The 19,109-nt window shown below is 50.5% G+C and overlaps 1 protein-coding gene across 1 annotated transcript; it reads left to right on the top strand.

The window, feature by feature from the left end:
• Positions 1-5,254: 5,254 nt before the first annotated feature.
• On the top strand, positions 5,255-18,287 carry sesn3 (sestrin 3). The gene is made up of 10 exons (XM_048982158.1): positions 5,255-5,726; positions 12,864-12,929; positions 13,424-13,615; positions 13,935-14,117; positions 14,619-14,858; positions 14,943-15,090; positions 15,997-16,115; positions 16,191-16,381; positions 16,569-16,713; positions 16,878-18,287. The coding sequence occupies exons 1-10, from the start codon at positions 5,646-5,648 to the stop codon at positions 16,962-16,964; spliced, it is 1,452 nt and encodes a 483-aa protein (XP_048838115.1). The 5' UTR covers positions 5,255-5,645; the 3' UTR covers positions 16,965-18,287.
• The last annotated feature ends 822 nt before the right edge of the window (positions 18,288-19,109 follow it).

The following is a 19,109-nucleotide window of genomic DNA, read 5'->3' on the forward strand; positions in this document are numbered from 1 at the left end:
TCTTTCTGTCTCTCTCTCCCTGCCTCTCCCATTCTCCTCTCTCTCTCTTTCTCTCTCTACCTCCCTCACTCCTTCCATCTTTCTGTCTCTCTCTCCCTGCCTCTCCCATTCTCCTCTCTCTCTCTTTCTCTCTCTATCTCCCTCACTCCTTCAATCTTTCTGTCTCTCTCTCCCTGCCTCTCCCATTCTCCTCTCTCTCTCTTTCTCTCTCTACCTCCCTCACTCCTTCCATCTTTCTGTCTCTCTCTCCCTGCCTCTCCCATTCTCCTCTCTCTCTCTTTCTCTCTCTACCTCCCTCACTCCTTCCATCTTTCTGTCTCTCTCTCCCTGCCTCTCCCATTCTCATTCCCCTTCTCTCTCCCTCCCTGTTTCTTGCTGTATGTCCCTTCCTAGCGTTCCCTGTTTCCTTCCCTCTTTCTCTCTCCCTCCCTCTCTCCTTCCCTCTTTCTCTCTCTCTCCCTCCCTCTCTCCTTCCCTTTCACTCTCTCTCTACCTCCCCCTCTCCCTCTCTCTATCTTTCTCTCTATATTTTTTCCTGAGTGGTTTGATGGCCTTTGTGTGAATAAAGATGGTTTTAAAAGTCTCTCTATCGCTCCCTCTTTCTCCCTCTCGCTCCCTCTTTCTCCCTCTCCCTCCCTCCATCTCTCTCTCTCCCCCTTTCTCCCTCCTGTGGCTTCATCCATGCCTGTATCGCTGTGTCGTGTTTTCCCGGTGTGCTTACACAGAACTGCTCGGGGACAGGAGCTGTCATCGCGGGAAAACAAGTCAGCCACCCCCGCATACACTGGAGATACTATCTGTCGATGATGGGGGGGTTCAGTGAAAACAGCAGGACATGCCTGTGCATGACTTTCCTGCAGAGCAAGAGACAGTCACCTGTTGGGGTTCATTGGCTAGGCGGCCAGGAAAGCGACCATCTCCAGACACTGGGGGTCACTCTCCCAGTCAACAAGAGCTGGGGCCTAGCAGAGGGACAGGCATTCCACTACAGATTATTTTTGACTTTTTGAAGTCAAATAGGAAGGCAGGGAATCCAGGACACGCAAAGCTACATGAGCCAGAGAGCTCACCCGTTAAATAAAGTGAATTGTCAATCAGGATAATCGCAGACTCTGCATATTTACTCCCAGCATTCATTTAGGGAAGATAAAGAGCATCTCAGCTGACTTCTCCATCAGCGGCTCGACGATGGCCGTTTGTTTTTCAGGGAGTGAATCCTGGAACTGTGTCTACAGAGCGTGTGGATGAAGGCTTCACTTTCCTCAGCATTTATTCAAGCCTGCGCAGGACTCTGGGCGGTTATAAGCTACGTGTGTAGGCATCAGGATGGCAGCTAACTAAAGGAAAATTTGTTTTTTTTTTTGCAGTGTCACGATACGTAGGTGCTGGGATCCGCCACTCGAGGCACTGTGGCTCGCGCGTTCAGCACGCCCCCCCAGTTGGGTAGGTGGGTGGGGATGTTTAATTCCGCGTGCTTGGCGTGTGCGTACCTGCATCTCTGTGACGGTTCATGAAGGTGCTTCCTCGTGCCAACGATGCCCATGCCTACCCGCTCTCCCTCCCCAGCAGTGGCCTAGCCTAGTGAGTGTGCACCTGAAGGATGGTGACGCCCACTGGACACCCCTGACTGCCCCCAATCTTACCTCCAACCTCACCTCCACCTGGGGTGGAATTTGACCCCTCTGCTAAACATCAAACCCCATCTTTTCCTGGAAAGAAAGTCACATCGACACACGTCTCGAATACAGGAAATGTTTCTTCTGACGCTACTTATATTACTCTGCATGTATGTCTGTCACATTGAAGATCTGCATGATATTTGGCTAAAGCACAGGCCTCGTTTATCTGCAACCATCAAACGGCATCGGTGGATGTGATGTTCATCACTCGCTATTATTACCCATAATGCCGTGTGCATCTCTAAATGATGCCCGCCTCACCCCCCCCCGCTGTGAAATGGCACTGTGAAGGACCAGAGACGCTCACAAATGGCACTGTGAAGGACCAGAGACGCTCACAAATGGCCTGTGAGACATAAAGTGCCTCGTCGAGACCAAGCTACAGGGAGCTGACATGAACCACCTCCGGATGTTACAAACTCACCACCTACAGGCATCTGCCATAGCTGAATGAGTGACCTGTAGCTAATGGCCAATGTTCTGTAAACACAGCCATAAACCCGTAAAAACTGCCAGTACATGGTGTGTCTAAGGGGAAGATGTAATCAAAGCACTTACAATATAACTCCACAGGAGCCACCGCTCCACTAGGACGTTCTGTGGAAAGAAATGTTCTGCAGGTTAGGAACTGCAAGAACTTAGAACAAGAGAAGATTCCAGAGTTTATGAACTGACTCTTTAATGTACATAGAACAGTAAACTCTCAGATCCTGGATCTTGAACCATGTAGGTATCAAGAATCAGTTAAGAACCAAGAAATTCTGGGACAGGAAAACATCCACAGGAACAGATATGTTGGCTATACACAAGTCCAGTGTGTTTCGTCTCTCAGTTTTGTCTGGGGGGGGGGTTCATCTGCTCTCGAGGGCCAGCGAACTCGCTTCCGCGCTGGCGATCCATCCTCCAGCGTGTGATGTTTGTTTGCAGAGATCCCTGAGGTGATTTGCACAAGTCTCAGCCCACGTGTAATCTGAGACACAGATTATGGTGTTTTAAACAAACTAGGAGTGGCCCAACCACGGTGGGCTAGAGCACCAGGGGGAAACGTGAACGTTCACATCTGTGATAATGCAGCTTTCGAAAGGCAGGGCCCACGTCTTACAGCAGGAACACAGACACCAGGAAAGGGAGTAGAAATTCCTTTTGTATTTGACCATTTGCAGAGCTGAAATTTCCATCCATCTGGCCATCCATCCGTCCGTCTATCCACATCTATCTGTTCATCCAGGTCAGGGTCATGGTGGGGGGAGGGGGTGGAGCCTATACTCAGCTCCATTTTTCTGTTGGTCAGCTTTATAGCAATGAAGGGGTAGTGGTGACAAAATAAGATATAGTAATCTAATTCTTTAACGGAGCGGATGCTACCAGATCTGAGGGTGAATGAGGGTGAATGTGAGTCTCACACACACGCGGCAAAACGACTCTTACAGCACAGTGATTATCTGGGTCATGATCTCAATTTTGTTCGGCGTAACTGGCACTGAGATGGATAATAATTAACACATGGAGTGGATGCGTCTGCAGTCGTTAGCGTGAATGAGGGCCACAAGCCAGCCATCCGAGAGGCAAGAGTGGGTCTCATGGCTTCACCGAGGTTTTGGATGATCCGTGGGCGTCAGGGAAGGTTATAGAAAGAGACAGAGGAGAGAGAGAGAGAGAGAGAGAGAGAGAGAGAGAGAGAGAGATCCAGTGAGAGATACAGGGGTAAAAACTCCGCATGAATAGATGTTTTCTTAAACCTCTGGGAAGCTCATTAATTTAATTGTGTTATGAAATTCTTTCACAACCTACTGGGCCCACTATTGTTCTGATACATGCTGAGTTTAGAGAATCCATCAATGTCCCAGTGGGAGAGATGGTGGACTGGGTCGGACCTCGCCAAACAGCAACTCATTGTACAGCTCCTCACCCTGCCTTCTTCCCACCATCGCCGATCCTCTGTTTTTACTGTTAAAAGTAAAAAAAAAAGTCCAGCTGAGAGGTTCTCAAAGTTTGGACAGTACTGTCACAGCAGATTTGCGCTGCGGCATGCAGCCGTCTGGTTAAGCTGCGAGTTGCAGCTCATATTCAGAGCTGTTCTGTGTTTCGGAGAATTCAGGCATAGTGCCGTTGGCTTTTTTAGTCTCTTTTCTAAATGCAACTACAGTCACTTTTGAAACTTGCTGAAACTAAATTTGCTGTTTTATGAGGCTGATGTTTATTATTATTATGATTTCCTGTTAATCGCAGGTGGGGGGGGGGGGTCCTGCATGAACACGCTCTGCCTCTCAGGATACACGCCGTCTGTCCTGATAGCTCAGAGGAAGTGCACAGCGCCATCAGGTTTGACAGACATTTGGCCATTGCTAGGATACCGGTGTGTGACCTCACTCCTGTGCAGCGGACGCTGTGATTGGTCGCATGCTCTTTCTGCTGACATCACGTTGTTGCTGGGTGAAATAACTCGGGAGGCCCTGAAATGTTGTTTTTCAGTTTGCTGTTTAACTATATGCTGGTGCCTGACTGTAGCTGGGAGCTACATTGATATTCTGTGTTTGTTTTTAATCAGAGTTGTCTTTTGAAGTCATAATTATCTCATCTAGTCATACCTTTTGAGATACACTTTTACAAACAGTGCTTTTTTTTGTCAGGAGAGACTTTGGTAACAGTTATTTTCTTTAACCTAATTATACAAAGTAATGGCACATTAATGGTAAGTCTTCATAGAGAGATCGTCGCTATTAGTATTTCACTGGCAGCTGCTGATTCAGCTGCTGAACTGTCCTCGGGTGATTAAGTATATTGGCTGCGTTTACTGGTGTCTTGTCATTCATGTGTTGCTGGTTTGTTCTATGTAATCTGTACCACCTGGATCATTAACATGCAGCAAGATGAATCGTATGCACCTGTGGGAACACAACATATGCATCGCCCTGTTAACGATCAGGGAGGAATGTTTCTCCGGGGCGAGCGAGGGATTGGGGCATCTGCACACAGGCTTCTTTCCTTGACGGGTGGCTGGCTGGCTCACGCCCAGTGGAAGGAGACTGAACGCTGACCCCCGGCGCGCCGAAACCTGGCTCCCCGTCCTCCCGCGTGCACGAGCATAACACGGCTGTGCGCGTGTGTGTGTGTGTGCGCGCGCGCGCGTGCCGCTGCGCACGTATATTATTTTTCGGTGTTTTCTTTCTCAGGACAGAAATTAATGCAAATATCCAATAAAAATATATAGAGGCCAAGCTACGTCAAATCTAATAAAAACGAGCCGCGTACAACTTATCAGGCATTTCGCAAACATGCAGTAAACGGTTAAGAAAAAATATTTTTATATTCCTTCGACTACCATAGCGATAAGGAGGGTCATTGCAGCTGTTTTAAACATCTGCAAATGGCTGTAACGACACCGACGATAAATAGCTCGTTTTCAAATAATTGCAGATACTTGGCAATTTTACGACCATATCGGTAATTTCTACAAACTTTATTCGGGTTGTCAATAGTTTAAGAGGTTAGCTTGCATACTGAACAATTCTAACTCATGAACTTTTGGCTGGATTAACTGATTATTGTCGGAAAATGTTACAATGTCTTTTTTTCTAATAAGTATATAAGTGATCGTAGACAGTCCGTTTTGGTGACAAATTGGACTGTTTGATGGGGGAAAATGCCAGTGTAACTGGGAGACCACTGAAGTTATGGACAGGGGTACGGCGTAAGTGGATGGGCGTCGCCGAGTCGGACACACCCCCGCCCCTTGATTGGCCGCCGAACTGCGCTCCGGCTAAAGTTGGAAAGTCGCAGCCCGAGAAGTGCTTCTGTATGGGGATCCAGGGCGAAGGGGAAGGAGCTCGGACAGTCGACAGCCTGTGGCCCTGCTCTGAACGGCCTGCCGGACCGCCCCATCGTCGGAGCTGAGGCTGATTCCTCGGACCCCTACAGGAAAATGTCCCTCTTTGCCTGAGAACAAGCAGCTCGCCAGCTTCCACCATGAATGTGGGTGCCGATTCCCATCCCGGCGCCGGCCAGTATCTCATCTGTAACAACTGTCAGAAAGTGATCAGGAAAAAGGTATCGTCCTCGACTCAGCTTTGCAGTCCGATCTAGCAACTGCGGTCGGCGCTTTTCCCAATGTTACTGTCCTACAGATTCTCCAGTAAACGTGTCATTTCCCAGTTGCGCTGTTCCTGGCAAATCTGCGCTTTGCAGGTCGCATATTGACTTCTTAATTAACATCTGAATTAAAATGTAATGTCACCGCCAGTTCAGCGGAACCTGTTTGATCAATCTTAAACAATGTTGCCTGATGTTTCCAAAAGCGGATCGTTAGCGGATGATCGCGTTTTGCGCAAGCGATGGGTATGAAACGCTGCTTTTGCGTCTTCGATGTAAAAGTTACTGGAATACTGTAGTGTAGCGCTTAACTCGTCGCTCCCTTTGCCGACTTTATGAATATGGAAGTGCTTACGAGGAATCGATCTAATTTTAGTGGAATAAAAGCGAAGGCCCGTTATTTTGCACAGATTGCAGCACTGGTGACGGTCCAGGGATTAGTATGATCCGCTGCCTGCACCCCCTCCCGTTTCGCATGGCTGCACCGACTCTTATATGATATATCGTTGTGTGTGTGTGGGGGGGGGGTATTGATGTTTCCAATGCATTTCAATTCTTTTGAAAACTTCTGGGGGCGATACGTTCGACCTGGCTCTGAAGCGTGAAGCTCGGAATGGTTCGAGGGTAATGGTGTGAATGAGCCGATGAAAGTGCGCCAAGGAGAGAGCCTATCGGGCTATTTTTAGCTGCCATTACTCATCCGCAGCACACATGACCCACTTAGTTTCGGGACAGTCTCCGCACGGCCGGGGGGCCTCGCACCACCTCGGACTGGCCCTTCCAGCACAGCAGATTAATCGGAGCCGGTCGGGGTTGGGTTCGATCCATGACATTTGTGCTTGATCCCTGCCCCCTTCCCCGGTTCTTTCCAAACTTCCTCCTCATCCACTCACTCTGGTATGAGGGAGCTGCTAGACCTGGAATTGTGCCCCCTCCCTCATCTGGGGGGTCCTGCTCAGGGCTGTGTAATGTTATCAGGAAATACCTTCATTCATAAAATATCATGATTTGTCCATGGCTGAATGTTCCTTGATGTTCCCCTGCCTCGTTTGTGGAGCTGGTGTGTGTTACATGTTCTCCTACGCTGGTTATTGGCTGTTGGTGGAGGATCACTGGTCAGCCAGCTTCTTATTCAGTGTTGGCCCGGGGGTGTGATTCTGCTGTGTGTCCAAGGCAAGGGCAAAGTTTTCATGTCCGAAGAAGGGGAAGCAGAGTTGGCCTCACGGGGGCCTGGGGGGTGACGGGCCACTGCTGCTGGTGGTTCCTTAGCTGTGCGCCTGCCGCTGCCTCTGGATTCCTCCGTGCGATCGGGACCGTGCACCTCGCCCCCGATCGCTGGGCCTCTCAGAGGGGTTCTGCTGCGAGTCCAGATGCAGAAGAGGAACATTAACTCCTTGTGGTTTCCTGCAGCCCTCATGATTCCTCTCGTATCTCCAGCGTAAAGGTTGGGGTTGGGAGGGGGTCGGGCTGTCCTCCCCACCGGGCTTAAAATGAGAAGTTTTTTTTTTAATTATTTGCACTGGACACTGTACATTTTTACCCCTGGCCCCACCCCTGCCTCTCTTTGTAAAACTTCCATTGTCTGTCTGTAATCCTCGTGTTGACTCTCTGCCAGGCTGCAAATGGAGCGCGGACTCAAGTTGCTGATTCAACACAGGCTGTCTGGCTTCCTGCTCCCCCTGCATTGACGGGAACGGTCGGATGAAATGTGAAAACCGCCTAGAAACAGGGAGGCAGGTTAAGAGGGTGGACTTGGGGGGGGGGGGGCAGCTGGGCTAGGATTCAGATCCCCCCCCATGTGGAAATATGATGGCAAACTCACCAGGACGGCACCCTGTTTATACGCAGGCCTGAATGGTTTGTGATATTTCCCAGCATGCAGTGGGGTGCTTTCACGACCTAACTCGCGGCGAGTGCTTCTCCCGTGACCACAAACGCATTCCGTAAGGTGGCGTAGGTGCCATCCTGCGAGGAATGGTGGGCACGGCAAAGATCGACTCCCAGAACCGTGTTTGCATTTCCACGGCCTCCGGTTTTTGGTTCCGTCTGGCCCAAGCAGTGTCCTGCTCAGCAGGAATGTTACTGTGCAAAAGTCATAGGCAGTCAAAGGAAATGTTGGAAGGTATTTATCGCGATAGTACATGTATATTTGCTCAGAATGAAAAGGCTCTTTAACATTCGAGCATCTACAAATCGCGCGTAACACAACGAGAACTGAAAGGAATGTTTTCTCTTCTCCCAGAAGTCACAGATATCTTGTTGGATCAGCACCACTATGGTTCCCTAACCTCTGGTCAGGGACACCCCAACCATTCCATGTTTTTTTTGTTAAATTTCAGCTCCTGCTTACTTAATTATTTAATTGAAGTCGATAAAAAGTTAACGAGGTGCTGATTAGCCAAACATAGTGTGCTGGGGGTTGAGTCAAAAAATATATGTCTCAGTGCGTTGGATGGATGCTGCAGCTGCTGGATGGTTTCAGGGGAAACAGCTGCTCTGACTCACTCTGCCAGGCAGAATATTATCATTTTACAGCAACATGAAGGTAATTTAAACATTATTATCTTTATCTGCCTGAGACTTTTGCACAGTTCTTCAGTGCAGTGGGTGCTGGGGGGTATTTGCTGAAACTGCCCACGCTTTGGTCCAGGAGTGAAGGGGGGGTCTCACAGCAGGGGGCAACGGGGCCCGGGGCCAACCCAGGGAGGGGTGTGTTCTTGGTAAATTGTTGCGAATTTTGCGTCTTTTATTAAACCGGGGCACTTGGTAATATTTTCCAGCTCAGGGGGTGTCTTCTTTTTGCATTGGGCCCTCTGCTGTGGTGAGCAGGGCGGGGTGGGTGCCCCCCCACCGTCCCACCTCCTCCGCTGCTGTTTTGGTCCCTGGTGTTGGAGCAGATGGTCACACGGTCTGAGGGCGCCGCCCTGGAGGTGATAACATGCTTAAGCAGACTCTTCAGTCAGCTCATTGTTGTGGGACAGGGGGAGGGTGGTGAAATGTCATCATTGGTAGAAGATACAACTAGATGCCCTAATTGGAACCTAGTGCTGTTTTTCTAACATGTGATGGGTCAACGTTGGCTAATCTGATCAGAGCAGACCGTCATTTTTGGAATAAGCATAGATTTTCATGGAAATAATTGACTTAGCTGTTGATTAAGTAGGAAAGACTGAAATGCTTGTTACAGATGGGGGCTATTTTTGTCTCTGAGACTGGGCTTGGAATGTGACCTTTGCCCTGGTCTGGCTGGGGAGGGCACTTTCCCCATCTCCATCTCCCTCTTCAGTCTTGTGTGTTGGGGGTGCAACTGGTAGCTGTTCAGCATCTAGCACATCTCCCTATTCCTCCACTGTATCACCAGTGACAGCAAATATACCCCCAAACTACTTGTATGAGGGGGATTATGAAAATCAAGGTGTCACCTCAACTGTGTCACTGAGATGGTCATGGGAGTTTTACTTGCACGAAAATATTCTGAGGGCAGAAGGAAAGACGATTGGTTCAGAGAGATAACCAATCAGATTGTGAAGGAGGTGGGACCATAACATGAAATTGGTTGATCCCGCCTCCTCTTGTTATCTCTCTGAACCAATAATTTTTCCTTCTGCATGATGTGAGTTTTAAGGCACGACTGTGGCTCTCTGCCCCAGAGACTCGGCCCATGCGTCAGCGTTGGTTCCTCTTTCTCGGGATTCGGGGCCGTGGAGGTGACAGATCACAGACTCACCCATTGTGTGCTGTGTGATCTCTGCTCACTGCCAGACTGGAACCTTCCAGATGCCTGATTTATGTTTTACCGGTGCGTCATGTAAACACTTTGCCCTGGCTGTTTTCGCACTTTCCTCCAGAACATTCCGCTTTCATTAGTTTGTCTCTTCCCTGTTCTCCTTTGTCGACAAGCCTTGTCGATTGTCAGTGGGTTAGACGCTGTAAGGATGGACCTGCACACTGCCTGTTCGCTCTGCAGACGCCGCACTGATGTCCGTTGTGACCTTTGACCCCTAAATGAGGCCCCTCCATGCCATCGGCATCCAACCCCATCTACTGCTGCTTTGTCGCCGGGGTGAAGCTGATCATTCGGAGACCTTCCTAACGACACCTTGCGCACGCTGCTGTCAGCTGACCCATTTCACCATCCTCTCTCCGCTTACGGAGCCACATGGGAAATTTCTGCATATTTGGTAGGTTTATCTCTGGATGGCCAGAGATGTGTAAACATGCAATAATCTCTCTGCAACCTGAAACCTGCTAATCTTTAGGGAATCATAAACTTCTCTAGGCATCCTGACCAGGGCAGAGACACCAATCAGGGAACGGGGGGGGAGTATTCAGATTATTCAGGTTGTAAATGTCTGTGGGACGGCAAGCGGCCGTCGGCGGGGAGGGTCAGACAGCCTGATTCTACTCGCTCTTCTTTAAGCAAGTTTGTTTTGGTGGAGATTAGATTCTGGGTCCTGGGCATCAGTTTGGAGAAACACAATCCATCTACCGCATCTGACCTCTCACCGCTCTGCTGTTTTCTCCAGCCACTTGTTGGCCAGGGCTGATGTTTCTGGGGGTGGGGGTGCCATGTCAACTGTCCAAAAAACCAAAAAAAAAAACAAAAAACAATTCCTAGGAGTTTGGATGCTTCTGGTTAAAAAAGGAAAGTGCGACAATAGGCCAATGTTTCATAAATGGACGTCTCTGCTTTACCCCAGTCTGCTGAAAGTAGGATAGGCTGAGCTGGTCATGTGACTGGGTGGGTCATGTGACTGGGTGGGTCATGTGACCAGGTGGCCCTGCTCTTTCCTCGCTTCTGCTGTGTTTTTATGCAGCTCAGTCCAACTCACTTTGCTGAAGCAACAGGAGTTAATCTATCATTTCATAGTGCAGAAACAGATAAATTTTTTTCTCCCCAACCTTTTCTTTTTGTTATTTAATTTGTATGTGTATGTATTTCTTCAGTCCCCATTACCCACAGTTTTCTGTGCTGGGTGGATAGTTTGTATGCAGAGAGAACTCTTGGCTGTATGAATCATTAAATATTCTTAGTTTACCTGCATTTTTATCTTAGGAAATTTGGTTACCTGTTGGTTGACCAACGATGTACTTTTTTCAGAAAAGGGATAGCGTGGGGCTTGAACCAGCAACCTTCTGGGGGAGGGGTCTCGGGTTACTCCACCTGTAGAGTGTCTTGTAGGTAATGTAGTCACATTCCCAGCAATGCTCTGCTCTGTGTAATTGGATATTGGCTTTGAAGTCTGTGAGGAGTGATGAATTGGACTAGGAGAGAGATTCAGCCCCCTCCATTTGTAAATCTCCCTGTTGAAAAAAACTGGCCCCTGCCCCCCGCACTCTTGGCTGGGAATGAAGAGACTCTGTCACCTGACAGCTGTGCAAAAAGCCAAACACCAGCCAAGGAAAACGGGAGAGACTGGGACTGATGTCCAGCAGGCGAATAAGCAGGGGAAGGGAGCAACTAGCGGTAGTCTGTGGCTCGGCTGGTTGGGACACTGTCCCTTTGATCAGAAGGTCAGCGGTTCAAATCCTGGGTCGGCAGAGTGATGTCACTGTTGGCCGCTTGAGTAAAACCTTTAACCTCCATTTACTCCAGTGACGGTTTGACTTTGCATTCCCAAAAATGTACGAATGAATGGCTGTGAGACGCGGACGCTATCCAGTGATCTGAAACGAAGACTGGACTCCTTTGTGTCTCTTTGGAGAATCCTTGGGTACTGCTGGTTTAAATGAGTAAAGAGTCCCGAATGAGGCACATGACCTTCATTGTGAGGGAACGTCATGTATGGTCATGTGGAGTGATTCTCTGAGGGTGATCCGGCTCGCAGGATCCTCATTGCTGAGGACCTAAGTGGCTGGACCAGGCCAAGGGGATGTCCGGGTAACACATGGCTGTGGCAGATAGACGTTCATTTCCGGAGGAAGGGACTGGACCACATTTCGATCTGGATCTTGAAGTGTTTCATCTTGTGGTGGCTACGGCAATGTGCTGTACTACTGCATGCTCCCTGACCTGAGCTGACTTGGCAGTGCTCCCCTGTGTACATGCACACATGCTTGTGTGTACGTGGATGTGACCATGGATGCGACCTCTAGACCTGCAGGTTCTGCAGTTATGTCAGTAGTTGACTCATGCAGGTGCTGCGCCTGTTGGAGTGTGAAGGAGACTGCGGGCACTACGATAGCTTTCTCTGGGAGCGGACGGCAAGATCGGCCAAAGCGATATTAGGGTTACCCACTCAGCTGGGTCAGATACCCACAGAACATTAATTATGTCATTATGGCACATTTCAGCCAGCTAGGATTTTGTTTTTGTGAGAGGAGTTGTAAAATGCTCTTGTGGAATGGATTGGAATGGAATGTAAAGTACTGGATTACAATGGATTGGATTGGATTAGATTGGAATGTAATGTAATGTAATGGATTGGATTACATAGGAATGGGTTGGTTTGGATTGGATTGAAATGAAATGTACTTATTTGGAATGGATGGATTGGAATATAATGTTATGGATTTGAATGAATTGGATTAGAATAAACACCTCCCTCCCCCTGTCTGCATAAACACCTCCCTCCCCCTGTCTGCATAAACACCTCCCTCCCCCTGTCTGCATAAACACCTCCCTCCCCCTGTCTGCATAAACACCTCCCTCCCCCTGTCTGCATAAACACCTCCCTCCCCCTGTCTGCATAAACACCTCCCTCCCCCTGTCTGCATAAACACCTCCCTCCCCCTGGCTGCATAAACACCTCCCTCCCCCTGTCTGCATAAACACCTCCCTCCCCCTGTCTGCATAAACACCTCCCTCCCCCTGTCTGCATAAACACCTCCCTCCCCCTGTCTGCATAAACACCTCCCTCCCCCTGTCTGCATAAACACCTCCCTCCCCCTGTCTGCATAAACACCTCCCTCCCCCTGTCTGCATAAACACCTCCCTCCCCCTGGCTGAATGCGTACAAGTAGCTTTTGCTGAAAGGTACAACATTCAATGGGACCTTCCTTCCAGCTACTCTGGCAAATCACCTATGTGGCTTCAGTATGGGGGCTGCCCTGTCAGCCTGTGGACTGACTCCTTGTCCCCCCCCCTCTCTGAAGGAGCAGGGTGTGAAGCGTCCGCAGCTCCACATCATCGGCCCCAGCTCCTTCATCCCAGAAAATGAGGTTTGTGTCAGTCCTTTCACCGCCTTCCCACAATGCATCACAACCATTTTCTCGGGCTCATAACTCAGCCCCCCCCCTAGCCAATACATCCTGATGTTCAACGTTCCCCCTCCCTGCATTCTTTGAACACCCCCACAGTTTCTCCTGGGATTCTTGTAGAACTTGGAACATTTCAGACCAAATGAATTAATCCCAGAGCCCATTTCCATCCACTGAAGGAGTGAGGCTGTGGGTTTGATTTGTTGTAACACATACATGTCACCCCCCCACCCCCGGGGGGGGGGGACTTTCCGTCGACTCTGACTGCAATGCAGTTAATCATTATTTAGAGCCTCATAAAAACAGATAACATAAGAACAACAGACGGATAACGACCAAGACTGTCTGCCGCCCCCCCCCCCCCCCCCCCGGTGTCTGCCTGGGGACATTCAATACATAAACCTGCACCCACAATAAAAAGTAGTTGATCTGTAAGGGCTGCCCCCCCTCTGTAGATCCTGTCCACGGAGAACAACACCATCTTGCTTCTGGCTGAAGAGTTCTCCACCAGCGGCCGTGTGGACCACCTGACCCAGGTGATGGGTCTGCACCCTCAGTATCTGGCCTCCTTCTTGGAGAGTCAGTTCTACCTGCTGCGCATGGATGGACCCCTGCCCCTCCACTACCGCCACTACATCGCCATCCTGGTGAGGCCCCCAGCATGCAGTTCTCTAAAGGGAAGCAGGCGGGAGCAGGCAGATGAGTCACAGTCAAAGGGAACTGATATATCAGCTCCCATATACATATATATATGCCCCCCAGTTACTGTGTGTGTATGTGTGTGTATATATACAGTGACTCCACTTTAACTTATTGTAAAGGCGGCATCCTATGACAGTACGATGATCCATCCTTTCACAGATATTTATAATCCTGACTGGCAATGGGTCTGAATGAAGCAACCTGAATTCAATGACTGTGTCCCAATACTTTGGTTCTGACTCAGTCCATCCCGGCTCTGCACAGGCCGCCGCCCGCCATCAGTGCTCCTTCCTGGTGAAGATGCATGCACGAGAGTTCTACCAGATGGGTGTGTGTGTGGAGTGGCTGAAGGGGCTCCAGTACGCCCCCCAGAGGCTGAGGAATCTCAGTGACATCAACAAGATCCTGGCGCACAGGCCCTGGCTCCTCACCAAGGAGCACATCCAGGTAGAGAGCGTCTCCCACACACACACACACACACACAGGGATACACACACGCACAGGTTTGTAATTATATCGTTGTGGAGACTTTCCATTGCATTGGTATGGGCGTAACCCTAATCCCAACAATGACGACGTCAACCTGAACCATAAGTAACCGAACAAACACAAAACTTTTGGAGTTTTTAGTTTTTTGATTGGAGTCACAGATTTTTATAAGGTTGAGGTTATCCTTGTCAGGACCGAGAAGATGTCCCCACAATATTAAAAGTTACAGGTTTTTGACACATTGTGCGGAAATCTGTACAGACATGCAAACACACTCACAGAATTATAATGAACCCTGAAGTATCACGATTCTGCTCTTTATCTCGTTTGACTAATCAAATATTAACCTGCTGTGTCACCGTCTGTCTGTCTTTCTACCCCTGATCCTGCTCATTATCTGTTCCCTCTCTCTCTCTCTCTCTCTCTCTCTCTCTCTCCCTCTCTCTCTCTCTCTCTCAGAAACTGGTGAAGACTGGCGAGAGCAGCTGGTCCCTGGCCGAGCTTGTGCACGCGGTCGTGCTCCTCGCTCACTTCCACGCTCTTGCTAGCTTCGTCCTCGGCTCTGGCGTAAACCCCCAGCAGGATGGCATGGTTCCGGACGGCTTCACACACACAAGTGTCAGCAATGAGTGTGTGTGTGACTTGGACAGCGACAGCAGCCCAGAGGAGACATTCTTCAACGATGCCGGTGGTGGTGAGGTAAGGGTGACACGGAGGTCATCTGGGGCTGCAGCCATGCCTAGTGTTGGAAGCTCTGGTTAACTGCAGCGCTGCCCTCTGCAGACGATCGACTCGGTGAGCGAGCTGGAGGCGCTGATGGAGCGCATGAAGAGGCTGCAGGAGGAGAGGGAGGATGAGGAGGCATCGCAGGAGGAGATGGCCACGCGCTTTGAGAAGGAGAAGAAAGAGAGCCTCCTGGTGGCCTCCACAGGTACACGTCCGGAAGGTTGCTGGGTTATGAACCGTAGGGCGACGCTTATTAAGACGGGTTGTTTTGCGGGCAGTGAGAGAATCATGCCATGCGCTGTGCACACGTGTGTGACATCACGCACCCCCCCCCCCCCCCCCCCCCCGGCAAGTCCGTGGCTGTCCAAAGGCCCACTGGCGTCCCTGACGTCACTCTGACAGATCCGTCAGCCGGGAAAGTGCCGGTGGGGGGGCAGTGATGAGAGTCCCGGGCAGGAAGCAACACGGTTCGTCTCGCGGTTCAGCGGGTTCTCCAAGACCCATGAGGCGTCAGCGGCACAGAGCAAACAGACGCATGGCGACGGGGCCGTTGCCGAGCAACCCGGCACTGACCGCGAGAGACCTGGATTGCAAAAGTCACTTCTACGGCGGCCCGGGGGGGGGTGGCGGCGGCATTGTGTAACAGCGTGGCAGCAGGGAGCACCAGTGGGCGCGTGTGTGTGTCTGTCTGTCTGCGCATGTGTACGTGTCTGTGTGTGTGTGTCTGTCTGTCTGCGCATGTGTACGTGTCTGTGTGTGTGTGTGTCTGTCTGTCTGCGCATGTGTACGTGTCTGTGTACGTGTCTGTGTCTGTGTACGTGTCTGTGTGTGTGTCTGTGTGTGTGTGTGTGTCTGTGTGTGTGTCTGTGTCTGTGTGTCTGTGTACGTGTCTGTGTGTGTCTGTCTGTCTGCGCATGTGTACGTGTCTGTGTGTGTGTCTGTGTGTGTGTGTGTCTGTGTACGTGTCTGTGTGTGTGTGTGTGTGTGTGTGTGTGTGTGTGTGTGTGTGTGTGTGTGTGTGTGTGTGTGTGCGGCTGCCTCGCAGCTTTAATTGCCCCAACAGTGTTGCCTTCCCATGGATCTGCTTACTCCAAGCTCTTTATCTCAACAGGCTTCGAAGACGAGGTGATCCCGACCTCCCAAGTGTCCCGCTTCGTGGAGGATGCGACCTTCGGCTATCAGGACTTTGCCAGGCACGGGGAGGACAACCCCCCCACGTTCCGGGCCCAGGTAGGTGGAAAGCAGTCGAATGATCTGGGCTTTGAAAGCATCGGATCCGGGTCCTCATCTGCGTTCTCCACGCAGGACTTCTCCTGGGAGGTGCACGGCTTCTCCCTGGTCAACCGGCTCTACTCGGACATCGGACTCCTGCTCGACAAGCGGTTTTGCACGGTCTACAACCTGACATACTACAACATGGCCACCCACGAGGACGTGGACACCACCATGCTGCGGAGAGCACTCTTCAACTACGTTCACTGCATGTACGGCATGAGGTGAGCAGCCCTCGGTGAATGCACGTCAACCATGCCGAGAAGCACACAGTGAAGCACAGAGAAGCACGTTTACTGCAGGTCACCATAGCAAAGGGACCCCTCCCCCTGAGTAGATTCTCATTTTTTACTCTGCATGCGTTTGGAGTTGCTCCACTCCTCTCAGTATGAATGCCCTCCTCGTCCCCAGGTATGATGATTATGATTACGGTGAGGTGAACCAGCTGCTTGAGCGAAGTCTGAAGGTTTACATCAAGACCGTGACCTGCTACCCAGAGCGGACCACACGCCGCATGTATGACAGCTACTGGCGGCAGTTCCGTCACTCCGAGAAGGTGCGTGTGTGTCATTCTGCGTGGAGCGTCGATGGCAGTTTCCTGTGTTTATGCCAGTGATGTGTGGTAACCCTGCCTGCTATGGGGGCTGTGGAATATGTCTCTTATGCTTTCTCTCTCTCTCTCTCTCTCTCTCTCTCTCTCTCTCTCTCTCTCTCTCTCAGGTCCACGTGAACCTCCTCCTTATGGAGGCACGGATGCAGGCTGAGCTTCTCTACGCTCTGCGTGCCATTACCCGCTACCTGACCTGAACCCTCCGGCCACCAGGGGGTGCTCCTGCGCTGGGCCCCCTTTTGGCAGACAAAAGGGGTTGTGCTTGTGTCCCCATGACTCCCCTCACCCCTGGCTCTTCTCCTTACCTAAGCACCAATATCGTGCCTCAATTTGAGCAAAGCCTGATCTGCCCCCAACCGCCCACCCCCGCCCGCAGATTTCTGGAGAGTACCTGAGGGAGTAGCGGCCGTTTTAACTGGCTCGGTGGCAGTGTTTCATGCATTGTGTTGAGAGGTGTTTAACCTGGGCCATCTGGAAAGCGGATCTCGATGATATTCAGGGCAAAATCGGTGTGTGTGGAACACTGCCGGGCCCCTCCGTCCATCCGCCGTTAGGAAGTGCTCTGAAAATGTGAAAGTCACTGAAAAGTGGGAGATGAGTACGTAGAATGTTCTGGCATTCTGGCCAAGTAACCTTTATGCTGAAAAATATATTCCGTTAGCATATAAATAACAGGTGGGGTCACACTCCAGGCACGCTCCTCACAGGCTCCCCTCCCCGCGAGAAAGTGCCTACAGTCACATTAGTCAGCCAAGCCAAACCCAAGAGTATTAAACCAATTTGGACGACATCCCCATCCTTGAAATTGAGAGATTCCCTCTCAAACCCCTGCACCAGCATTTTTATATTGCAAATGACAAATGTGTGGCCTTCTGCTGCCCTGGAACAACCACGTTCTCCTCGGAAGTCAGCACTGGTCATTCCTACTAGTGCCATTGGTTCGGTTAGGTGAACCCAGGAAGTGATGCAAATCCTTGTGTATCCCAGAATCCTCCGCTTCCGTGGCCTGAAGGGTGGGCGTGCTGCCCCGGCCGAGGACGGAGTTAGCGACATTGGGCTCAGGGGAGCTGAAGAGGTAGGAAATTCATCTCCCAGCTCTGTGTACCTTCAGTGGACAGTTCCTTAAGTGCAATATTCATCTCCTCTATTTTGTAGAAGAGTTTTACAGATAGAAATACTGTACTAAAGTATGATCCCTTTGGAGAATTCAGCTGAGTTGCATGCAAATATATATAGTTTTCATATTTGCAAAGATTTTTTTGCACATTTGTTGAGTTTCAGGACTTAAAGATGCTTTGTTCCCTTAACGTCCGTGTCCCCGAGCGTGCCTGTGACCGTGCGGCGCCTCTTTCAGGACCCGTGTCTTTTTGGCAGTATGTCACAGACTGGTTTTGCTGGTCCCCAGTCTCAGCCATTCTGACATGTTCTGTTCAGTATTAAATACGTATGCAAATTCCAGAAAAAAAAAACTGAATAAGTTCACTTAGTGCTCTGGAACATACCCCCCCCCCCAAAGGAAATTGATTTAAACTTGAAACCCTCACCTAAGCCTTTGCTTTGATTGACCCGTCATATGTCTTACGATGTCAAGAATGTATATATTTCTACTGAAAGTTAAATATAGAAAGAGAACCTTCGAGGAGGAGGAATCCTTCGCAAGCTTTTGATTCTCCTTCCCAGTCCTCGGTTTTTATGTAGATGTTTACTAGCAGCTTGCCACGGGCCATAAATGTATCATACATGCCGTACCTTCTCTCTCTTGCGATTCTGTCTTGCTCTCAGTTCTGACACCTCCACCTTCATCCGCTCAGTCCAGTGTTAGTAGTCATGCAGACCACCTGGTTTTGTCTGTGTACCTGCCTTCAGCCTTGTGATTGGTTACCTTACTGTCCAATGGTGAAGCCGATGTGCTAACGCATGTTGGCATAATCCAGCTGAGGACTTGAATAAGAGAGCCTGCGTTTAAATTTTGGAGCAGACTGTTGGCTGTGAGAGCTGGGACTGGCAAAGGGCTACTTAGGACCCCCCGAGTGCCGGGTACGTTTGCCTCTGTGGTGGGGAGGGGGGTAGCTGACTTTCCGGGTCGGAATGTGAGGGGTCTGACGATGGTTGGTTCTCCTGCAGCTCTTCCATCTGAGCACCCTGGTGTACAGCAGAATGCTTAAGGGGTCACGGCTCCCTCCGCCCTCGCCGCGGTGTTTCCGGCCCCCTCCGCCCTCAGCGCGGTGTTTCCGGCCCCCTCCGCCCTCGCCGCGGTGTTTCCGGCCCCCTCCGCCCTCGCCGCGGTGTTTCCGGCCCCCTCCGCCCTCGCCGCGGTGTTTCCGGCCCCCTCCGCCCTCGCC

This window comes from Brienomyrus brachyistius, chromosome 17 (assembly GCF_023856365.1).
Source record: "Brienomyrus brachyistius isolate T26 chromosome 17, BBRACH_0.4, whole genome shotgun sequence".
Classification (NCBI taxonomy): Eukaryota; Metazoa; Chordata; class Actinopteri; order Osteoglossiformes; family Mormyridae; genus Brienomyrus; species Brienomyrus brachyistius.